Source organism: Sapajus apella, unplaced genomic scaffold (genome assembly GCF_009761245.1).
Source record: "Sapajus apella isolate SASKATOON/1434 unplaced genomic scaffold, GSC_monkey_1.0 scaffold195, whole genome shotgun sequence".
Classification (NCBI taxonomy): Eukaryota; Metazoa; Chordata; class Mammalia; order Primates; family Cebidae; genus Sapajus; species Sapajus apella.
Genome location: NW_022437135.1, coordinates 548981 through 561621, shown reverse-complemented (window position 1 = coordinate 561621; position 12641 = coordinate 548981). Strand labels below are relative to the sequence as shown.

The 12641-nt window shown below is 46.0% G+C and overlaps 1 protein-coding gene across 1 annotated transcript in view; it reads left to right on the top strand.

Moving 5' to 3' along the window:
- ATP6V1E1 (ATPase H+ transporting V1 subunit E1) overlaps positions 1–11473 on the top strand; it is a 42731-nt gene extending 31258 nt beyond the window's left edge. The window contains exons 5-8 of the mRNA XM_032269614.1: positions 2976–3065; positions 4054–4122; positions 7325–7419; positions 11096–11473. Coding sequence (XP_032125505.1) covers positions 2976–3065; positions 4054–4122; positions 7325–7419; positions 11096–11336 — 495 coding nt within the window. The 3' untranslated portion in view covers positions 11337–11473. The remainder of the gene's footprint in view (positions 1–2975; positions 3066–4053; positions 4123–7324; positions 7420–11095) is intronic.
- Positions 11474–12641: the final 1168 nt, after the last annotated feature.

The following is a 12641-nucleotide window of genomic DNA, read 5'->3' as shown; positions in this document are numbered from 1 at the left end:
AAAAAAAAAAAAAAAAAAAAAAAATTAGAACTTGGCGGAGCACAGTGGCTTGTGCTTGTAATCCTAGCACTTTAGGATGCTGAGGCGGGTGGATTGCTTGAGCCCAGGAGTTTGAGACCAGCCTGGGTAACATGATAAAACCCCATTTCTTTTTTTTTTTTTTTGAGACGGAGTTTCGCTCTTGTTGCCCAGGCTGGAGTGCAATGGCGCGATCTCGGCTCACCGCAACCTCCGCCTCCTGGGTTCAGGCAATTCTCCTGCCTCAGCCTCCCGAGTAGCCGGGACTACAGGCATGCGCCACCATGCCCAGCTAATGTTTTGTATTTTTAGTAGAGACGGGGTTTCACCATGTTGACCAGGATGGTCTCGATCTCTTGACCTCGTGATCCACCCGCCTTGGCCTCCCAAAGTGCTGGGACTACAGGCGTGAGCCACCGCACCCGGCCATAAAACCCCATTTCTACTAAAAACACAAAAATTAGCCAGGCGTGGTGGTGCGCGCCTGTAATTCCAGCTACTCAGGAGGCTGAAGCAGGAGAATCATTTGAACCTGGGAGGTGGAGGTTGCCGTGGGCCAAGATTGTGCTACTGTACCCCAGCCTGGGCAACAGGGTGAAGCCCAATCTTAAAAAAAAAAAATTGGATCTTAACATGAGTGCTCCTGATTTTTTTTTTCAATCTGGGCATATTTGCACTTACTAGATGTCCAAATGTGTGAATGAGTTTCAGACAGATCCCACTGGGAGGATTAAGTGATGGCCTGGGGAAGAGAAGACGTGAGCAGCAGCTGCCTTGTGTTGCTGTGGGCAGGTCATGCCAGCTGATGCGTTCCCTCAGGCCTTAGCAGATGGGCATTAGATTAGAAGGGAGGGAAGAGTTTGCAGTCAGCCTGTTGTACATGAGTTCCAGCTCTCACTTGCTCATTGACTTACATACTTGTATATCATATTTACATTAGGAAGGTATTCACAGTGATTGAGTTGTCTGCATGGGTTGCTGTGAAATGTGATAGCTCCCCTACCATCACCACCACAGGTGTGCTATGACAGTGGGCATCCATTCCAACCAGCTGCTGATCTGATCTCTCTCATCTGAGAATGGTGAGGTGCATGGTAATCAAGATGCTGAATATTGAAATAGTTTATACATCTACTTGGTGAAAAGGGTGTGCAATGAAAGCCTCCGGTTTGCTCTTCCCCTGAGCACCCACTGTGACTTTGGAGCCTTGTACTGGAGTGCCCTCCTTGGGCACCAGTGTGGAGTGAGAGCTCGCTGCAGATGTGCTAGACATCAGTGGTTCTCACAGGGCTGAGGCTCTGGTGACCTCATCCAAATAAGGGGCTTTTCAGCAGACAGGTCTCTCCCTGCTCTCTGCCCTCCTTCCCCAAATCCTGATTCACCTCTCCCGGCAAGCATGCATGTTTCTCTCCTGCTTAAAATACCAAACAACATAACTTTCCCAAGATCATATTTATTAAGTGAAAAAAGCTGTATGGATACTTACTCTAACTTAATGTACCTAACAGTGTTAAGTGGCCAGCAGTTGAATTCAGGGCATTACCTGTGCCCTTTAAAAGACTTGAGTTTTCTTTTAGCCCTTAAAAGCCTTGTTACTTAACAAATGATTTCCAGTGTGTTCTCAGCCATATGAGATTTGTTTCCTGATAATATTCCTATTTTAGTTGTTTTTATTATAAAAGTCAATGTTTATTGGAGACAGATTAGAAAATACAAACTAACGGCCTAGCACGGTGCTCTGCTAAAAATATACAAATTAGCGGGCCACGGTGGTGGGTGTCTATAATCCCAGCTACTTGGGGGGCTGAGGCAGGAAAATCACATGAACCTGGAAGGTGGGGGTTGTATGAGCCAAGATCGTGCCACTGTACTCTAGCCTGGGCGACCGAGCAAGACTCTGTCTCAAAAAAAAAAAAAAGAAAGAAAATACAAACTAACATAAAGAACGTTGAGGCTGGATGCAGTGGCACACTCCTGTAATCCGAGCACTTTGGGAGATCAAATGAGAAGATTACTTGAGCTCACTAGTTTAAGAGCAGCCTAGATAATATAGCAAGACCCATCTCTATAAAAAACAAAAAAAGATGAGCTGGGCATAGTGGTACACACCTGTGGTCCCAGCTACTGAGGAGGCCGAAGCAGGAGGATGGCTCGAACTTGGATGGTCAAGGCTGTCGTAAGCCATGATTGCATCACTGCACCGCAGCCTGGGCAACAGAGCAAGACCCTGTCTCAAACAAACAGCTGGGCACGGTGGCTCACGCCAGCAGTCCCAGCACCTTGGGAGGCTGAGGCAGGCAGATCACCTGCAGTCAGGAGTTCAAGACCAACCTGGCCAACATGGTGAAACCCCGTCTCTACTAAAAATAGGAAAATTAGTTGGATGTGGTGGCGGGTGCCTATAATCCCAGTTACTTAGGGGGCTGATGCAGGAGAATTGCTTGAATCCGGGAGGCGGAGGTTGCAGTGAGCTGAGATGGCACCATTGCCCTCCAGCCTAGGCAACGAGAGCAAAACTCCATCTCAAAAAAAAAAAAAAAAAATTCTTGAAATTATTCATAATCTAGCCTTCCAGAGGTAGGTTGTTGGTATTTGGATCTATAGCCAGACATCTGTTTTTTTTTCCTTAAAAAATAAAATGGGATAATCATGTATAATAACCATTTTAATAGCTTACTTTTCAAAGTCACAAAGCCACTTGTGTCGATTTCTGAACTGATGGTTACCTCAGCTATTCTCTGCTAGGCCACGTACTCCCTGGGAGCAGAGATGGTGTTACGTGCTTCCTTGTACCCAGCACAGCCCCTGCTTTATCTCAGATCTCAGGGAATGTGTGTTGAATGAAAACCCAGCAATAAAATGTGGGCAGCTGACATGAGCCAGGACCAGCCTCACAGTGGGTTTTGAGCCGACTGCCCAGATATGTAGATAACTTTTATCTTTTCTAATCTTTGTAGGACCTACTAAATGAAGCGAAACAGAGGCTCAGCAAGGTGGTAAAAGATACAACCAGGTACCAAGTGCTGCTGGATGGACTGGTTCTCCAGGTACCCTCACAGACCAGATCTGCTGTTTATAGCTACCGTTCTGAGGAAATTTAGAGTGCCTATTAAGAGACCAGCTCTGTTTTTCCTGCTGTCTCGTCATAGTTTTTTTTCCCTTCACCCTTTTTTTTGCTTTTTGCTTTTTTCCTTTTACTCTTGACCGTGTCTGAACTATGTGCTGCATAGGAAGATTGTAAATCTGTCTGGTTGGATAAGGCTGGTTCCAGGCCTACTACTCATTTATGTAGGATTACGTGACTTAAGGGTGAGATTTGCTTGCAATGGCTAGCTTTAAATTCCCTTAATTTGATTTTGCCACTACAATACTTGCTTTAGATTTAGGATTCAGACCAAACACTGTATATGTTTTGATTGTTTACTGCTGAGCTGTGGATCCCTATTCACTTACATTAATTACAGTAATATTTGCCCTCAGCTTGGTTGATGCAAGATAAGACGTCTGTATGAATTTTGTTTCTACCACCAAAGGTTTGCGTATATTTATCGGGTCTGTGGTGGATGGATCTTTCCATGTTCTCATGTGGCATATGCCATCTGTTAGCAGAACTTACTGGGGGATATTTTTCCAACCTAAATGAAAGAAGTATAGAAACATCTTATTTTACTGTTGCTTTATTTTATTTTATATTTTATTTTTGGAGACAGAGTCTTGCTCTGTCGCCCAGGCGCTGAGTGCAGTGGCGTCATCATGGTTTACTGTACCCTCCACCTCCTGGGTTCAAGCCATTCTCCTGCCTCAGCCTCCTAAGTAGCTGGGATTATAGGCATGCACCATCAGGCCTGGCTGATTTTTCCTATTTTTTGTAGGGATGGGGTTTTGCCATGTTGCCTAGGCTGGTCTGGGATCAGGCAGTCCGCCTGCCTTGGCCTCCTTTTGGTGCTGGGATTACAGGCCTGAGCCACAGCACCAGCCTGCTGCTTTATTTTATAGTTTGTATTTTCTACTAATTGTATCGACTGTTTCTTCCAGGGTTTGTACCAGTTGCTGGAGCCCCGAATGATTGTTCGATGCAGGAAACAAGATTTCCCTCTGGTAAAGGTAAAGAACTTATATAATAATTTTCTCTTTTTTTTTTTCCTCTCATTTTTTTTAAAGATCAAAATGTTAGGATGAAGTGCATGTTCTAATACAAAATAGCTGAACCATAGGAATTAGAGTTTTAACACATTGTAGGTATTAATTTAAGTGTACTTTAGCCTCTAGTCTGTTTTCTTAAGAGGGCAAGCTAGTACGCTCCGCTCTTTCTAGGAACTTGGTAATTCTGAATCCTAAAACTCAAATAATAGAAGCAGCACTTTGGATTGGAACAAAGACAGGCAATGCCGTCTTGGGAGGTAGCCTGTTGCCAGACAAGCAAGCTTGACTGACCTCCCTCAGTGTGTTCCTGTACCTAGAGAAAGAATGTGGGCACCCGAAGAGGCTGGTCAGCTCTGAGTCTGAGGTCTCAGGTTGCTCTTGAGATTAAAATTTTTGTTTTTTTTTTTTTTTTTTTTTTTTTAAATAAAGATGGGGTTTCACCATGTTAGGCTGGTCTTGAACTCCCGACCTCAGGTGATCCCCCCCTCCTTGGCCTCCAAAGTACTTGGGTTACAGGCATGAGCCACCACGCCCGGCTGAGATTAAAATTTTTTTTCCATGTATGTTGCTTTAGGGCAAGGATAAGGAGGTGAGTGCTTAGTCCCCTGTCAATTACATTTCTCATTATAAATATATTTGCCTTTTTTTTTTTTTTGAGTTGGAGTTTTCCTCTTATTGCCCAGGCTGGAGTACAATGGCGTGATCTCAGCTCACCACAACTTCCACCTCCTGGATTCAAGCGATTTTCCTGCCTCAGCCTCTCAAGTAGCTGGGATGACAGACATGTGCCACCATGCTCAACTAATTTTTTGTATTTTTAATAGAGCTAAGGTTTCTCCATGTTGGTCAGGTTGGTCTCAAACTTCTGACCTCAGATGATTCGCCCACCTTGGCGTCCCAAAGTACTAGGATTACAGGTGTGAGCTACTGCGCCCAGCCTTTTTGTGTGTGTGTGTGTTGGAGTCTTGCTCTGTCACCCAGGCTGGAGTACGATGGCGCAGTCTCAGCTCTCACTGCAGCCTTTGCCTCCAGGGATCAAGCGATTCTCCTGTCTCAGCCTCTCAAGTAGCTGGGACTACAGGCACACGCCACCACGCCCAGCTAATTTTTTGTATTTTAGTAGAGATGGGGTTTCACTGTGTTGCCAGGCTGGTCTCAAACTCCAGAGCCCAGGCAGTCCACCCACCTTGACCTCCCAAAGTGCTAGGATTACAGGCGTGAGCCACCACGCGCAGCCTGTTTGCATTTTTATTATAATTTGTCTCCCTAAGTAACTTGTCCGCTAGGAAAGAAAGTGCGCCAGCCAGAGAACACAAGATATTCATTCCCCTGCACTGTACATTCTCCACTGTTATTCATAATAGGTTAGAAACCATCTCAGTAACCCAAGTCCACGTTTGTGCCGACAGCCTCACTTACCTGTAGAACAGAGCTCGATGTCATGATAGAGAATTCACCAAGGTAACGTTCAGTGGAGGGAGGGTTAAGTTGCCCACTAGCCCTCTCTAGAAAACACCGTGATATTTCTGGGTGCCAAGAAAGCTTTTTCTCGAAACTTCTGCAGTATCAATGTCCGGAACTGGTGATTCGCTCTCCAAAGTGGTGCTGCGTTAGATTTGAAAACAAGGAACTATTAAATAGACCATCAATTTGTTCAACAAAGTAATAGTGTCAGACAGAAACGTGGGTGTCCTTCAGCTGTTCCGAGAAAGGATTTACGCGGCTACTCGAGTGTACACAATACTGTTCAAAGACAAGACTTTATTAATTACGTCCACCACACTAATTGCAAGATAAGATAGCTTAAAATCCCACTGCTGTCTTCTTTTCCAAGGAGCTACTTTCTTTTTTTTTTAATTGTGGTAAAATATACATACGATTTGCCATTTTAACTGTACATTGTGCCATTAAGTTCATTCGCAATGTTGGGCAGCCATCACCACCATCCTTCTCCAGAACTTTCGCACTTTCCCATGCTGAAACTTGGTGCCCTTTAAACACTAACTGTCTGTTCTTTTCTTTTCTGCCCTGTCCTGTTCTGTTCTGTTCTGTTCTTCTCTGCTCTGTTCTCCTCATATAAGTGGAAACGTTCAGTGTTTGTCCTTTTGTGACTTCACTTAGCATAATGCCTTCAGGGTCCCTGTAGTGTGTCCGAGTGCCCTTCCTTGTAAGGCTGGATAATATTCCACGTGTGGACGCACCGCGTTGTGTTTATCCGCTCGTCTGTCCATGGACACTTGGGTTGCTCCCATCTTTCGACTGTTGTGAATAATCCTGCTGCAAACATGGGTATATGGATATTTGTCCTGCTTTCTATCCGTTTGTATACGCAGAAGCAAAAGTGCTGCATCATATGGTAATTCTGTGCTTCATTTTTTGAGGACGTGTCATACTGTTTGATCAGAACCATCCTCATGGGTGTGGCATGGCACTGCTGTATTTGGTGCCTACTGTCACCCCTCATCTGCAACTGCCACTTTAAGCTCATGTCAGCAGCCAAACTTTTCTTCCCTCCCTGCTTTCGTTACCTATCCTCTGCTTCTAACACTCTCAGTTCATGGGTTCATGTATTTTCCTCCTCCTGCTGATGTTTCAAATCTGATACCTGCCCCTGGCATGTTGAATCACCTTCTAAACCCTATTAAATCTTTTTTTGTTTTTTTGAGACGGAGTCTCCCTCTGTTTCCAGGCTAGAGTGCAGTGGCACAATCTCAGCTCACTGCAACCTCAAACTCCCTGGTTCAAATGATTCTCCTTCCTCAGCCACCGGAGTAGCTGAGATTATAGGGATGTGCCACCATGCACGGCTAATTTTTGTACTTTTAGTAGAGACGGGGTTTCACCATGTTGACCAGGATGGTCTCCATCTCTTGACCTCATGATCTACCCACCTAGGCCTCCCAGAGTGCTGGGATTACAGGTGTGAGCCACCTCGCCCGGCCGCCCTATTAAATATTGACAGAAACCATTCGTGTCTCTTCCCTCCTGTGTGCAGACTGTCATTTTTCCTCAGTGGCTGCCCTGTTTTACGTTCCCAACAGCAGTGCTTCTGTTCTTCTACATGGGATAAGTGGAAATATCTTTGCTTGTATAGTTCGTTGAGTTTTTGGATAACAGCTTCATAGTTTCTAATAATGCCTCTCATTGTTTTCTGTATTTCCAGGCTGCGGTGCAAAAGGCAATCCCAATGTACAAAATTGCCACCAAAAATGATGTTGATGTCCAAATTGACCAGGAGTCCTACCTGCCTGAGGACATGTAAGGAGTATTCCTGCTAACAGCTACCTTCTTTCCCTGTGAGAGTGGCCTTTATACTGGGCCCTTTTTAAAGGGTATTTTCACCAACACACTCTAGACAAAAGGCTAGAGCCGTGGTGTGTTCCACTTGCAGCTGCTCCCATTGTTCTGTCAGTGCTCTGTTGTTCTGTGTCGTTCTCCCTTGCTAGCCAGCTAAATGTACTCTAAAAGTCTAGTTTGTCTGGGCACAGTGGCTCACGCCTGTAATCCCAGCGCTTTGGAAGACTGAGGTGGGTGGATCACCTGAGGTCAGGAGTTCAAGACCAACCTGGCCAACATGGTGAAACCTCGTCTCTACTCAAAATACAAAAATTAGCTGGCGTGGTGATGGGTGCCTGTAATCTCAGCTATTCGGGAGACTGAGGCAGGAGAATCGCTTGAACTCAGGAGGCGGAGTTTGCAGTGAGCTGAGATTGCACCATTGCACTCCAGCCTGGGCAGCAAGAGCGAAACTCCGTCTCAGGAAAAAAAAAAAAAAAATACAAAAATTAACTGGGCATGGTGACACGTGCCTGTAATCCCAGCTACTCAGGAGGCTGAGGCAGGAGAATTGCTTGAATGAAGGAGGCGGAGGTGGCAGGCAGCCGAGATCGCACCACCGCACTCCAGCCTGGTGACAGAGCAAGACTTCCGTCTCAAAAGAGGGGGTCTAGTTTATGGTCACTGCATTCCTTCCGCAGGGAGGTGGCACCCAGGATGAAAGCTAGAACCAGATCTTTGTATTCGATGCTGAGGTAGATACTCCCTCTTTTTTTTTTTTTTTTTTTTTTTTGAGGTAGAGTTTCGTTCTCATTGCCCAGGCTGGAGTGCAATGGTACAGTCTCTGCTTATCGCAGCCTCCACCTCCTGGGTTCAACCAGTTCTCCTGCCTCGGCCTCCCAAGTCCACGCCCGGCTAATTTGGTATTTTTAGTAGAGATGGTGCTTCTCCATATTGGTCAGACTGGTCTCGAACTCCCAACCTCAGATGATCCACCCGCCTCGGCCTCCCAAAGTGCTGGGATTACAGGTGTGAGCTACTGCGCCCAGCCCAATACTCCCTCCTTCTAAGTAACAGAAGAATTGTGTATGCCTAGTAAGTATGTTTCTTAAAGACAGAATTGCAGGTACGAGTGGTATTTTTACAGCTGTGAGGAAATGACAGAACATGGCCGGGGTAAGCATCCCTAATGAGCTTCACGTGGCTGAGGTAGGCAGTGGAAGCTCCTGACGGGGAGAGCCAGGGTCATTTTCTCTGTTTCACCAGCCTGTATGAGGCCAGCTAGCCACACCACTGACTAACATTGAAGAACGTCCCTTGGACACATTTTGAACTTCGTTGATTATCAGACTTAGGACTGTAAGAACTAGATTTGAGTCCTATCTTGGCCTTTTGCCTGGACCTGGAGACCGAATTCATCATCTGTAAAATGGGATCAATGCTTTTTGCTTTTTTGTTTCATGCGGTGAAGAAAAGAAGATGAGATAGTACATGTGAAAATGCTCTGTAAATGGAAAAGGCCTATAAACTTGTAAGATTGCTGTCAGAGTTGGGTTTAATTCCCCATTCTGCCACTTACTGGCTGGGTAACCTTGGACTCGTTACTGTTTGACTGAGTGCCGTAGCCCACTGGGAGTTGCTGTAACAGAATACCCGAGGCTGGGTAATGCATGGAGAGAAGAGGTTTATTTGGCTCATGATTCTCATGGCTGGAAAGTTGAAGATTGGACAGCTGCATCTGGTGAGGACCTCAGGCTGCTTCCACTCGTGGCAGAAGGTAGAAGGGGAGTGGATGTGTGTATAGAGACCATGTGGCAAGAGAGGAGGTAGGAGAGCCTAGGGAGCTAGACTCCCTATCATACCAGCCTACCCTCTGCTCAGTCAAGTCCTACTGAAGCCAGAATCCAGGCCCCCGCCAGAATTCATTGCCTCGGGATCTGCCCCCAGCGCTGAACACTCCAACACTGCCACACTGGGAATCAGGTTTCTGCATGAGTTTCTGAGGGAACAGACTCACACCGTAACAGTGAGCCCTGATTGCTTCATCTGCAAATTGGCATAATGGCACCCACCTCATAGCTTTTTTTTTTTTTTTTTTTTTTGGAGTTAGAGTCTCTCTGTCGCCCAGGCTGGAGTTCACTGGCATGATCTCGGCTCACCGCAACCTCTGCCTCCTGGGTTCAAGTGATTCTCTTGCTTCAGCCCTCCAACTAGCTGGGACTGCAGGTACAGCCCACCATGCCCGACTAATTTTTGTATTTTTAGTGGAGATGGGGTTTCACCACGTTGGCCAGGCTGGTCTCAAACTTGTGACTGCAAGCAATCCACCTGCCTCAGCCTCCCCAAGTGCTGGGATTATAGGCGTGAGCCATCACACCTGGCCAGCAGTGGCATCTTTTATCAGACACACATGCAGTCGTGATAGGGCCTCATCAGTATCCTCCTCACTGCTTATCAGTGATGAGCTGGATTGGGCTCAAGAAAACATTCAGAGGAGGTCAGGCATGGTGGCTCACGCCTGTAATCCCAGCACTTTGGGAGGCCGAGGCAGATGGATCACAAGGTCAGGAGTTCAAGACCAGCCTGGCCAACATGGTGAAACCCTGTCTCTACTAAAAATAAAAAAATTAGCAGGGTGTGTTGGCAGGTGCCTATTATCCCAGCCACTCGGGATGCTGAGGCAGGAGAATCGCTTGAACCTGGGAGGTGAAAAGGTTGCAGTGAGCCAAGATCATGTCAGTACACTCTAGCCTGGGTGACAGAGGAAGACGTCTCAAAAAAAAAAAAAAATTCAGATGAGGACTCTCTGAGTGATTTGCAAACTTGAGATGAAATCCTCCCTTTTTCATTTTGTTGGAGAGGGCTGGCTATGAGAATTAAAACGGATTCTGTAACGTAAAATCAAATTGACACAGGCCAGCCAGAGTGGCTCACGCCTGTAATCCCAGCACTTTGGGAGTCCAAGGTGGGCAGATCACCTGGGGTCAGGAGTTTGACACCAGCCTGGCCAACATGGTGAAATCACATCTCTACAAAAATACAGAAACTAGCCAGGCATGACGGCGGGTGCCTGTAATCCCAGCTACTGAGGAGGCTGAGACAGGAGCATTGCTTGAACTCAGGAGGTGGAGGTTGTAGTGAGCTGAGATGGCACCATTGCACTCTCCCACCTGGGCAACAGAGTAAGACTCTGTCTCAAAAAAAACCAAATTGACACATAGTGTCACTTGGTAAATGACAGTTATTGACACGAATATAGTCAGTTCTCTGTAACTTTGGGGTCCACACCTGTGGATTTAACCAACTTTTTACTCCCTAAACAATACAGTTTAACAACCATTTACGTTGTAATCGCTATGGTAAGCGCTGTAGACCCGGTTTACAATATAGGGGAGGATGTGTGATGGTTGTATGCAAATACTACACTGTTGAGTATAATGGACTTGAACATCTGGGCGGGGACAGGGGTGTCCTGAAAGCAACTGTGCCTGGGCCTGGAGACTATCTTCGGAAGCTTTTCCAGTTCCTTTCAAGCCTGGTGCTTAGTTGCGCACGCAGTCCACACACCAAGACAAGGGCATTCCTCTGCGGGAGCAAAGGGTACCATGTGTGTGTCTCAAGTGTTTGAAAATGATTATTTTCTGTGCTGTTTTTGTAGAGCTGGTGGAGTTGAGATCTATAATGGGGATCGTAAAATAAAGGTTTCCAACACCCTGGAAAGCCGGCTGGACCTCATAGCCCAGCAGGTGAGTGTGGGGTACTTCTTGGGAGTTGGTCTGTTACTTCGAAGAAGGACAGAGAACACGTCTGTCCGCTGGTATTTGGGGTTGCTGTCTTTCCACATTTTTGGACATTTTCTCAAAAAGAATGAGAATTGGGCATGTAGTAGCATTTGCTAGGGTGATAACATTTACATGAAGGCAAATTTGGGGTCAGAGTAAGGGTTTTATTGACCTAGGGTTCAAATGTGTACATTTTACTACATGTAGGGTGCTGACAAGTTCTTTCTCTAATATGAATGATGAGAACTAAAGCAAATACTTGGTTTTTTGTTTTGTTTTTTTGAGACAGAGTTTTTTTTTTTAATTGCATCTTAGGTTTTGGGGTACATGTGAAGAACATGCAAGATTGTTGCATAGTACATACATGGCAGTGTGATTTGCTGCCTTCCTCCCCATCACCTATATCTGGCATTTCTCCCCATGCTCTCTCTCCCCAACTCCCCACCCCTCACCGTCCCTCCCCTATTTCCCCGTGACAGACCCCAGTGTCTGATGCTCCCCTCCTTGTGTCCATGTGTTCTCATTGTTCAACACTCGCCTATGAGTGAGAACATGTGGTGTTTGATTTTCTGTTCTTGTGTCAGTTTGCTGAGAATGATGGTTTCCAGGTTCATCCATGTCCCTACAAAGGACACAAACTCACCGTTTTTTATGGCTGCATAGTATTCCATAGTGTATATGTGCCACATTTTCCCTGTCCAGTCTATCATCGATGGGTATTTGGGTTGGTTCCAAGTCTTTGCTATTGTAAACAGTTCAATGAACATCTGTGTGCACGTGTCCTTATAGTAGAACAATTTATAATCCTTTGGATATATACCCAGTAATGGGATTGCTGGGTCAAATGGAATTTCTATTTCTTTTTTTTTTTTTTTTTTTTTTTTTTGAGACGGAGTTTCGCTCTTGTTACCCAGGCTGGAGTGCAATGGCGCGATCTCGGCTCACTGCAACCTCCGCCTCCCGGGTTCAGGCAATTCTCCCGCCCCAGCCTCCTGAGTCGCTGGGATTACAGGCACGCGCCACCATGCCCAGCTAATTTTTTGTATTTTTAGTAGAGACGGGGTTTCACCATGTTGACCAGGATGGTTTCGATCTCTTGACCTCGTGATCCACCCGCCTCGGCCTCCCACAGTGCTGGGATTACAGGCTTGAGCCACCGCGCCCGGCCTGGAATTTCTAAGTCCTTGAGGAATCACCACACTGTCTTCCACAATGGTTGAACTAATTTACACTCCCACCAACAGTGTAAACGTGTTCCTGTTTCTCCACATCCTCTCCAGCATCTGTTGTCTCCAGATTTTTTAATGATCGCCATTCTAACTGGCGTGAGATGGTATCTCAGTGTAGTTTTGATTTGCATTTTTCTCTGATGACCAGTGACGATGAGCATTTTTTCATATGTTTGTTGGCCTCATATATGTC